Source organism: Engystomops pustulosus, chromosome 2 (assembly GCF_040894005.1).
Source record: "Engystomops pustulosus chromosome 2, aEngPut4.maternal, whole genome shotgun sequence".
Taxonomy (NCBI): Eukaryota; Metazoa; Chordata; class Amphibia; order Anura; family Leptodactylidae; genus Engystomops; species Engystomops pustulosus.
Window position 1 is genome coordinate 209,555,731 of NC_092412.1, and position 12,067 is coordinate 209,567,797.

A 12,067-nucleotide genomic window follows, 5' to 3' on the forward strand; every position below is an offset into this window, starting at 1 on the left:
AGGGGGCACCATGGCAGGATACTGAAATCTGCAGTATCCTGCCATTCCTATTAGTGGTTTGCACATAAACTTCTCTACATGCAAATTATTTTCAGATTGTATTACACTGAATTACACTGTAATTACACTGTATCTGCAAAAACTGGACTGAAAAAAATCTTGCAAACTAAACCTACTTTTACTCTGGAGGACAGCATACTGCATTTTCCATATCAAAACTGCCAGCAGGCCATTTCGGCAGGCTTTAATGGTGGAAATCCTTATTTTTTCTCCAATTTGTATGTACTTTGTGGTGTGGGTTTTGAGCAGCATGGGGATGATATCATCCTCTGCTCAAAAGAGGGCATTGTTACTAAGTCACTTCATCTCTGAAAATACCGTGCAAGTATAAGTAAGAAGAAATGTCTCTTCCCAAGCCCTTAAAGGGAACCAGGTTTTACCCCACTAAACTAATAGCTCCGTAAGGTAGGGGATGAAATGTCCTTTCTAGAATTCCATCTCTTACGTGAAATCTTACCAATAAAAAAAAATGTACCCCAAAATCAGGCAAATACCGTATATACTTTGAGTATAAGCCGAGTTTTTCAGCACAAAAAATGTACTGAAACACACTAACTAAGCTTATACTCAAGTCAATTAAAACAACACTGTACTCACCTTTCCGACACCCTCCCCACCACCCACAGGTCTTATTTCTCTGGTGATGCTCCAGGTTTGTGTCCCTCCGCGCGGCCGTCACTCAGACGTCAGCCGCTAATCGATAAGATCTTATCTTTAATATGACAGCAGCATGTTTCTAGGTGCTACGGAACAGAAGGTAGGGGCATCTGATGTGACACTCCTGTAACCACTAAACTTGACTCATCTCATGTAAAAATGGGATGAGAAGAGTCAAGTTTGCCCGACTTTGGGAGATTTTGTATAGGTAAATGGGTGAGATTTCACATAAAAAATAAAGTTCTAGAAAGGACATTTCATTCCCTACCTGAGTTGGCTGAGAGCACAATCAAAGTGGCATCCCCTTTGATTCTTCTCTTTTAGGCTGTTATAAGCTCTAACCTCTAAGTATAGAAATGTAAAGGGTGAGGGCAGAAGGGTTAATACACGACTACAGATAAGTGTCAGTTGCTGCATTGCACAAAGTGTAAGAACATCTCTCTGCACCATACTATTACAGGGCAAGTCCTCCATAGGTCCCCCTAGTTCTATAAGTGTTAGTGTAGAGTCTAGAATGTTACATATAATAAACAGCAACAACATAATCTGCTGTATATTTTTATGCAGTTATTATGTGGCAGTGGTTTCCAACCAATTTGTTGCTAAACAAGAATGCACTGACTGTCTGCACTTCAGTTCAGCTTACTGGAGAATTCTAAAAGGACATTGTGTGAAGACATCAAAGGAAACAGTATAATGAGAATTTTAGACAGTGACAGAACACAGCCAATGATGTTGACCTACAGTAATCTACATTAATCTTTGTAACCAGGGAAACATAATAACCAAGTTATTACCGGTAAATGTCTCGGTGCATGGGTTTACTCCAGCAAGTCGCTTTGATGTCCCAAAATCTGATATTTTTACCACGCCACTGTACGTGTTGACTAGAACGTTGTCACCCTAGACAAAAGACGTCAGATATGTAATTGTTACATGCCAATTCATGTCATTATTCTGGCCTAAGTATATGGCATGGAGAAATGAAACAAATGCTGTACAATAGCTACAATATATGACAGTATGACTTTAAAAAGTTACATAATTAATAATTTAACTAATACTCCACTCTTAAGTTTGCCAGGCAGTTTTTAAATGGTTTTGAATGTCTGTAAATGTTGTCATCTGGGGCAATAATGCCATACCTGATTGATTGATAAAACTCTGCTTGTACTTATGGGGTACAGACCTGTTATATTACAGTCCCCAACAACGACTAATAAAATCACAGCCAATCCAACTCTTCAGCATCATCTGTCATGATCATTCATTGCACTAAAGACATCTAATATTTCCAGCCATCCAAAATATCAATTCAAAATTTACAGTAAAACCTACTAAAAGGGTTCATTTAGATTTAGAGGTCATAAAACAACCTTTATGTATAATGTGTAGGTGTCTGTGGACTATTGCCCATATAGTGCATCTCCCAATGCACAGAATAGTAGAAAATGTTTGGTAGTGTTTGTTCTGCACAATTTGAGTTATTTCTACATTTGATCTTATTCTGCTGTTAAATAAAGATTTATTTAAAAAAATGTTTGGTAGTATGAGGTTTGTAAAAAAGAAATCTCTTTTGCTCTTTCGCCAGCAAAGTAGATCCCGTTATTAATAATGCAAAAATATTTCCCTTATTAGGCTACATTTTCATCACATTTTGTGACATGTTCAGGGTATACGCCTTTTTGCCTCCAGCTGCTCAGTATAAATTACATTTAACAGGAAACAATGGATGAAAAAGCTTAGCAGTCCGCACTACATCATCCTGCTTCCTGCTGGAAGGGGATAGAGCAGTATACGATCAGCAGAGTCCATTAGGAGGACTATAGAGGACTAACGCCAATGTATGACTGTAAGTGTCATCCAGCGTGCAACCACTGGAAAAGCCAGCCATGCATACACGCAAAATACTTTCTACATGGAGAACCCATCATGTCATGTTTTAATAATCCAAAGTTTTATTGATGCATCTCTGTTTTGCTATACCATAAATACATTTCACTGTAACACATCACTATGTCCATATAAGCAGAGAACAGATAACTTCTATTGTGCTCTTTCTAGCCTGGACAAGTTGCAGCTCCTGCATTTAATGCATGCAAACAATGTGTGGAATTCACCATGTTATCCTCACAACTTATGTTCATGACAGCTAACGCTTACATGTGGGATTTCTGACGCTGATAAATGATTCTGTATTCATCACACTAAAACATTTCTGTGCATATTCTTACCAGAAGCCATTTCACTGATTTACTAACTAGAAGAAGTATGACTAGAATTTTGTCATTCGGCTGCCTCCGAGTGTGCAGCGTCCTTCCTCATGGTGTGCTAAAGTTGCTGGAAACTTTCTACAGTTATAGTTATTCACAGTTATAAATATTTTAATTACCTTTATATCTCGATGTACTATTTGATTCTCATGAAGATACTTCAATCCTTCCAAGATCTGTTTAGTGTAAAATTTAATTGTTGGTTCCTTCATTGGGCCCCATTTAGATCTCAAAAGAACTGAAAGGCTACCTGTTTACAGAATAAGAGCATCTGCATTTATTATTTTAGAAATGGCAATTACAAAGTGAGCATAACATTTAAGAAGACTTTATACAAAGATATGATATGTATATATAATGTATATATGACATGTTCTTATTAACCAAAAAATCTGAAGACTAGACTGAAGAAACAAATGTGCTGTACCTATAGAAAATGTTTTAAAGCCATTGAGCCCTCAAGCATGTGGTGATGAACATATTCAGCAGCGACAGCTAAACAGATTCAGGGGAACTTTGAATTTTCTTTCTAGGCCTAACGGTTGCTGACATACAAGTATCTCAGCATTGTAATACTCTCTACTGTCAGAGAGGAGGTCCTGGAGCAGAGGACGTGTTTTATGATAAACTTTTCAGTGTCTCCATGGAGAAGAAAGATTACTATAACACACAACCCCTCCTCAGCTCCAGCACCTCCTCACTGACAGTTGAAAGAATATAATGATCAGATACCGAGACTGATATCTCAGCAAACGCGAGGCTAGATAGAAAATTCAAAGCCCCACCCCACGCCAGATCTGTGAACCAGACCCTACATTATGGTATGTTATTCTCCACATGTGTGAGGCACTGAAAGGTCCTCTTTAAATGAAAATGTATAAAACAAACCTCCTGGGACTTGTTCCATAAAGATCTTAATGTATCCATCTTCTGAAATGGAGCCAAGATACTGAACTATGTTGCGATGTTTAAGATATTTATGAAGTGCAATTTCTTCATGAAGAGGTTGAGAATATCTGGAAGATGGCAAAATATTATTATCTACTACAGCTTACAATAGGCAAACATTATAGTTTAGATACACAAAGGCCTACACTCACCTACTGTCTCTTTCTGGTATCTCCTTGATAGCTATACGGACCTGGTTGCTGAGATCTCGGCCTGCATACACTACTCCATAGGTACCTTTGCCCAGGATCACTCTGTCCCCATTTTCATCATAATCATATTCATACTGAAAGTCAAAAATAGTAACATAAACTACATGAATGCACAAAGAGATATAACATTACTAAATTAAAGGGGTTATCCAGGGAATATAAAAATGAAGCAGTGTATTCACTGTTAAGTGGTGTCCAGAAGCCACAAGAACATTTTGGAGTAGAGCAGTAGGGATGTGGGTGGAAGCTTACGATCTTCAAGCAATAATCTATAGGAAGGCTGTACTACAATACTTAAAGGGGTTGTCTGAGACCCTATGAAAAATAGATATGTGGCTGAAGAGGAATTGCTTTAAAAAAGGAAACTTGTACTTACCTCTGCAGTCCCTCCCGATGTGTCCAGTGCCGCCCTCTATCCAAATCTCATGGTCCCCCACCCCTCCTAAGAGTCAGAGATTTATGGCATCATGTGATGGGGGGCTGGATTCATTCACAGTCACACAAGGTGTACTGATTTTCCAATTGTCTAACAGCTACTGTGACTGAGGGATCTGGATTTCTTCAATACAGTTTCATTATTTTAGGACTCGCATGATGAAATAGCATAACAGTGTAAGTATACCTTGGTTGTGGGCTGCAGAACTGAAAAATCCATGCTTCATTTCCCTTAAGGCCACATTATAAAGACGGTAGACACTTGCACAGTGCCCTTTGTTCAGGCTTGTGTAGAGTACAATAAAATGTGGATTTTTAAGTCATGCAACCTACTTGATCACTACTCCAAGTATTCTCACACAGCTCTCTCCGTCCTCTATATAGAACTGCTTGCAGTTTTACCCCTCAGGTTTTATTTTCCATGTGTGATCTCAAGGACTAAATTAGACATTTGGTGCATTATAATGCCCAAAATGAATTCTCCATACACAGTTGCTCACCTCTAATGTATCCCCATCTGCTTCACCCTCCAATTCTACAGTGCTGCCAACGACATCTGTGATGATTTCTTTTACAAGACCACAAAACCTATAAATATGGCAATAATTATTTGTTAAACCCAATTTACAATATAGACTTCAAGTAAAAGCCAACATTTTAATGTGAGACATACATTAATGTGGAAGATCCGCTGATACATATTTTGTACTTCCCAGTTACAGTAGTTTGAAAAAAAAAAACCATAATGCAGTCTTGATGCTAAGTATGGCTGCAAAAGCTCCACATCAAAGGGTTAAAATGAATCAAAAACGAGCAGTGGCCCGTATAATACAAGTTATACTAGTATGGTGACTAGATGTAGTGGCATGGGCCTGTGCCACTACATATAGCCACCATACTAGTATAACTTCATTTTAACCCTTTTATGTGGAGCTTTTGCAGCCATACTTAGCATCAAGACTGCAGAGCCCACTACATTACTTTATTCCCCTGATGAGTGCGTCACACGACGTATGAAACGCGTAGGGATTACATATTAGGGACTAACGGGGTCTGAAAGGGACAGTACTGGGACCGTCCTTGTCAGGGCGGGAGCAATATTGTGGGGTCAGGATACAAAGCGATTGTAGGGCTTAATAGGTCCTGTACCTCCGGACCAGTACCGCTCGACCAGGAGACAGAGCATCGAAGACTGGTGAGATCCACCCTATTATTCCTTACTGTCCGGATTAATGTTGGTCTGTGGTTTTGAGATGATGCACCGTGTCATATGCTATACAGGAATGCACTAAGACACGGTGAGGTATTACTGGGGACCGTGTCAGACGAGACTTATTGGAGGTCTGAACGAGCTCCCTTTCTGATGTGGTTTTGCTGTACATATTAATAACATATTTTGGTAAAAGTTTTACTACTTATTAAAAAAAATAATCTGAAAAATTACAAAAAAGCTTATTTTCCCACATTTGTAGTAATTTCTCAGCTATTTTTATATAAAAAAAATTATGTATTTAATAAAACCATCCTATCAAGTTAAGGTCTCACATGTCATGAAAAAAAAACAAAGCAAAAATTGTTTCGATATGTGTTTCCAAAGATATTGTCATTTATAGAAGTGCACAGCATAACGTCAAAAATGAACCTGGACATTCAGGCACCAAGGACCGTGTGAGTAACAAAGGGGTTAAAAAGGATGTGTTATTCGGATATTTATGTCATTTGGATCACACATTAAAAGGAACCTGTCACCACAACCCCCAATCCCACAAACAGCACCTTGTTCCTCCATGTGTATGACTGCAGGAGGTCTTTTTATAATATTGCAGCCTGTCCAAGAAAAGTACTTTTATTCCTTCCTAAGGTGCAGTCAAGGAGGTGGAGAGCTAGACCTAGTGGTCAGGCAACCCCGACCGCTGCCCTTCCACTCAGCCTCTGGCCATCATCTGGTACTTCCCACTAGAGCCTCCTCTTGTCATAGATCCCCCACTACTATTTGCCCCCATTTTTTTTTTAATTCTGTAACTATGAGGCAAGGAAATAGAGCTAAGAGTCATTAGATGATTTCCTCCTTTTTTCCGGTAACCATCAAATATACATTGCAATTTGCTGAAGCTATTGTAGTGTTTTGTGCCTTTTATTGACTATTGGATGTGCTGTTATGTTACAAATCTTTATCTTACAATATTGGAGAATTTTTGTGTCTGTTTTTTTTCTTGCTTAATATAACTGACTGAAAAAAGAAGACTATTTAGCGCAGGTGAAATATTGATTACAGTAAATTCTGGATCATGCATCTAATGAAATTTGCATTATGCCGATTACTCTATTAATTCTAGAAATGTAAAAATAAATAAACGTGATATGACCATTCCCATTATCCATTGGATATGTCCCTACACAGCTACATAGCACTGACTGGGCTATGGCAGATTGTATATGGACATGTCGCAAATGGCAAGTGCTATGGAAAGATGCTTCAACATTTTATCATGGGTATCATAGTATTTACTCAGACAGACACTGAAGCTTTTCTATCTTTAAAGATCTAATTGATCCACATTACAGTCATTGTAACCTAACTCTGTGGCTAAAGAAAACTTGGCAACACTTATATGGCATAACATCCAAGTGCATCACAACTCTACTATGAAATATTACATTCCTGAAAACAAACTATATATTCAAGAGAGCCAAAATAGAGAGGACTGTAGAGCAGATTATGGACTAGTAAAATACAGCAGCCACATACAAAGAGCCTCTGTCCTCTAGGTGGACAAACTTCTATATGAATATTTCCATGGGAAAAGTCAACCGTGTTTGTGTTTCTATTGTCAGAGCTTTGCTGACTGAGATGTGAAGCTTATGACACTGGTGTGAAAAACAAGTTCATCTAGTCTCCATTCCTTCAGATTTGTAGCTTCCTCTTGCAGGTTCTATCACTATTCCAGCACAACCACGCACTGTAAAGCTACAGTGATTTTACCAAATTATTATATGTGATTCCCCCTTTGAAAACAAACAGAACGAAGCCTACTTTGTGCTTCTCGTCTTTTCTTTCCACAGTTATGTCATTTTCTGTTCTGAAAGTGTTTGACAAAAATCTTCCTCATGAGAGGTGAAGTGGGAGGAGACTACTGTCATTCTATGCCCTCAAGCTGAGGCCAGTTAGCTTTCCCACAGGTCCCATGATGCCCTGTGTTCTCTCTCAAAGTAATTGAGCATTAAATCCATTCAGTTTCCCTCAAGTAAATACACTGCACAGTGCACACACAGGGTGTAAATGGTGACAGTCTGGCATCTTCCATCACATGGAGGAGCATGGAACAAGTAACAGGTGAAATAAATCATAAGTAACCCAGTTGCATGCAGTCTATGCTGTGTGAGCACTAAGGCTTAATAGCTTATCTGGACAAAGCTGATACTGCCGATGACAAGAGTGGGGGAAGTGAGCAGTGAGAAGAGCAGAGACAGACAGATAAAGTTCTGTAGAATCACAGGCTGGGATGGAGGGAGGGAACAGGGAGATCTTGTACCTCACTATTCTGTGCAGGAGACATCTGCATTCACATCCAGCTCTGCTGCATTCATTGTTACATGACCTCCTCCTCTGTGAGCAGGGAGCAGCAGCTCCTCCCCTCCCATGAATCCGTAGTTTATTTACACTTTGTTTCTCTGACGGATTCCAGGACTTATCAGCACATGGAGAACAGGCAGCCATTGCAGCACTAATGTAATCTGAGGGCTATAACAAGGAAACTACTGCATACAGGTAATAAAGATGTTTTACATCCCAATAGTTACTGATTTGTGAAAAACAAAAAACCTATACAGTTACCCTTTAAGCATGTCCATTTAATGGCACTAATCCATGTCCTCTTTCATACCTCCTTCCAAAGTCCAAAAAAAATCCTTAAATGAATCTGTACACAATACCTGGCACTATACCTGGTACTGCCTGTTTGGTTATGATTGTGCTTTGGGCTTTGGAACGTGGCCAGCAACACTACCTGCTCCGGTCCACAGCTCTTTCCTTAGGCTGATTTCATGGGTTTCTTTTTTTTTTAAAAATCAGCTCATTTTATTAGATTTTAAACATCTACATGACAAAAATGAATCTGGGCTCTTAGAGCTGAGAAGACCTAGGCGAGGTAAGTTATTTCATAGTCTGGCCATAAAGAATGTTAGATAAGCGAGTTCTCTAGATACATTCTCTTCAGGTTCAGCATATGTTCTCACATTCGGACATTTCTACAACTGTCCAATTCAAGGGAATGGAGTTCGCATACATCAATATACTACTTGCAGAATGCAGATGAAAGAATCTTTTTGCAGTACATCGGCGAATGACTTGGGTTTTCACATAGCATTCAGTTGCTGCTTTCCTACAGATGCCTCTCCTGGTTAAGAGTATAAAGAATTAGGAAGATTTAAAGGCATATATATTCACCTATTGCACTGGTCCTCAGTGGAAAAGTAAATCTGAAAGTCATCAGAATTGTCATGAACGTATAGGAAGCAACAACGTTCATCAAACTTTGAAATGCTGCAAAAAGGAGGAAAAAAAGGTTTAATGTTTTTTATAGAAATTAATAAAATTAAATATATATATATATATAACTGAAAGAGTTTTAACACTTCCAATGGAGTTATTATCTGCTGGTAATGGTCCTGTGATGTCACACAGGTGCACGCCCATTATATCACACAGCTCTGAGTAATAATCTCTGTGATATAACAAGCTGTGCTATAACAAACAAGATCTCTCTAGAGATCTACAGAACAGAGGGGTATTGATAAATAAAGTATATTGGAAGATAGCATATCTTTTCATTACACAAACTGTAACAATTATTTGCTGAAAGTGGACAGCCCCTTTAGGCATTGTAAGGGCTATGTCTCTCACCTTATTCCTCTGATAGAAGATGCAGTAAAGTTCCACTCATGTATTCCCTTCTGAAATAATCAGAAAATAAAAAGACAAAGACAGTAAAAAAGTAAAAAGAAAATTCTGCAGCAAGGATCTCAGCAACCTCTCCTCATAATTTCATAATCATGACATTTACCAGTAGGGGGAGCCTTTAACTGGTTCTGCACTGATAAGAGCACCAATTGCATGGGAAATTGAAACAAATGTCTCCCACATCCTGAGAGTTCTTGTTAAAGGACATTTACCATTAGTTTAGTGCAACTTCTTATTAGGACACATCTACCATCACTAAAATGATGGGAGATGTCCTTTAATGATAAATTAATCCTTGTATTTTTCAATACAATGTACATGAATGCATAAAAAATATATATATATATATATATATATAAATATTTTTATTTTCTATTGGGAGATTTTTTTGAACTCAAAATTTTATATAGGACTATAAAGGCAGCTTTCTTGACAGATGTTCACTGACATCCTTTCAGTAATAATAAGGAATAACTGCTGAAATGTGATCTCTACAGAAAAGGAAGATGAGCGTCCCGAGAGGAAACTTCTCTCTAGGTACATAAAAAAAAATAGAAAAAAATTAAATGTTTCAAATAAAAGTATTATGCATAAATAGGTCATTTTGGAGGATTAAACCCCTTTAACGCCTACAAGTTGCAGAAGCCATACTGCTCACTCTGCAGTTTTGAGGCATTATGGGATTGATGGAAAAGGCTGGGTAAATCTACAAAAAAATATACAAAAAGTTTTTGATCAGCCAGCTAGGCTGCATTATGTCCTGTATGAATAAAATAAGTACTGGGTCTTATATACAATCATAGTGGGTACAGAGATAGAAGGTTATAGAAGGGTCTTCTATAAGAACAGAGCTCTAACCATTTCCACAGGGGACACGTGCCATAATGAAACCGTCCTCTCATCTGCTTCCTTATTTATTGAGACATATGATGGTTGATAAACCTTAGTGGGCTCCAAGACAAGAACCTAGAAGCAAATATTCCATTTAGTCATTACAGGTAAAGTAAATATATAATGAAATGCAAAACACATTGAAAATCTACACAAAATCCACACAAAATTTACAAAATCCACCACAAATTATTCCAAACTAGATCCCGTAATGGATTTAAATTATTTTTCCATTTCATTGATATTTATACTTCTGAATAAGATATAAATTGCACAATGTAATTGATTCTTATGCAAAACTGCCCCTCCAACCCAGTCTTTTTCACTCTTACACATTTTGTGAAGTTGTGAAAGTTCCCTTTTCCTGTCATTTGATGAAAATTGCTGTCTAAAATATTGTGAAATTACTTTTAAAAATACTGCTATTATTATTAGCTGTTAAACCTTTAATACTAGATAGTTATAAAAAAATTGCCAGACAATGGTTATATTATTTGTAACATTTCCCAAGCCACAAAAATAAATTTACAAATAACATTGATCAGTTATAGCTGACCTGCAGATAATAAAATATTGATAAAATGTTAATAGGACCAATATAAAATGAAAAAAAAACATGATTTTCACCTCTAGGAATAGCAATTCTGGAATTTTATTCTAAGAAAATGGAGGAACTACACCTAGAATTACACATCTAGACTTGTGAGAAAAGATAATAGTGCTGGCTGATTATCCGCCAGCCGCCATGTTCTGTGCCAATGTGACCATGGTGGTCATGCGCACAGGTAGTATGATGGAAAAGGAACCCTTCCTGGGACACACATGTTAAAAAAACAACTAAAATCAACATTTATTAACAGATACATACTGGAAATCTTAAGCCATTCGTTGATTCTTTTGTGGCCTCCACAATGATATCCATCCAGAAATTCAGTCTTTCTTGTCTTGGTGAGTGCTCAGTGTTGAGTTTCTTGAATCTCTGTATTAAAAGCAAATTCTGCACAACGGATCTCAGGTACCTGGCATGTAAAGCAAATCAGTACAATCAGGTTAACGCTGCCTTCTTCCATATGGACTGAAAAAGAAAACAAAATTAGGAGAGTTTATCATACATTTTACACCTGTTTCTAGAATAGGGTAGTCCTTAAAGGGAAACTGTTGCCAGCTTTAACCTCACTAAACTACCAGCCCCCTCAGGTAGGGTAAGAAATGTCCTTTCTAGAATTCCTATTCTAGAAATCTCATCCGTTTACTTACAAAAATTTTCCCCAAAGTCTGGCAAATATGACTCTCCTCATCCCATTTTCCATGAAATGAGTCTGGTGATGGAAGGGTTAGTGTCTCTTCAGAAGACCCTATCTTTGCTGCTATAGTACCTTGAAACAAGTGTATTTCATCATATTAAAGATAAGGATCTCATCTTTTATATCACCTTAGGGTTCTGTCAGCTACAGAACTAAATATATAGGCAGCTAAAAATAGGATGGAGCTGGATCTTTTTCTGCAACTTGCATTTCCAACTATGTCTATAACTGCCTGTATGTCCAGTTCTGTAGATCACAGAACAGTAAGCTGTAAGATTGGATCTAAAAGAGGAGATTCTTATCTTTAATATAACACTAGTAGCATAT

At 37.8% G+C, this 12,067-nt stretch overlaps 1 protein-coding gene across 1 annotated transcript in view; it reads right to left on the reverse strand.

Annotated features, from left to right (window-relative positions):
• MAP3K15 (mitogen-activated protein kinase kinase kinase 15) overlaps positions 1-12,067 on the reverse strand; it is an 85,012-nt gene that overhangs the window by 14,019 nt on the left and 58,926 nt on the right. The window contains exons 10-18 of the mRNA XM_072137955.1: positions 11,305-11,455; positions 10,404-10,511; positions 9,489-9,538; positions 9,033-9,128; positions 5,086-5,173; positions 4,091-4,224; positions 3,879-4,006; positions 3,110-3,240; positions 1,515-1,620 (exon numbers count right to left, since the gene is read on the reverse strand). Coding sequence (XP_071994056.1) covers positions 1,515-1,620; positions 3,110-3,240; positions 3,879-4,006; positions 4,091-4,224; positions 5,086-5,173; positions 9,033-9,128; positions 9,489-9,538; positions 10,404-10,511; positions 11,305-11,455 — 992 coding nt within the window. The remainder of the gene's footprint in view (positions 1-1,514; positions 1,621-3,109; positions 3,241-3,878; positions 4,007-4,090; positions 4,225-5,085; positions 5,174-9,032; positions 9,129-9,488; positions 9,539-10,403; positions 10,512-11,304; positions 11,456-12,067) is intronic.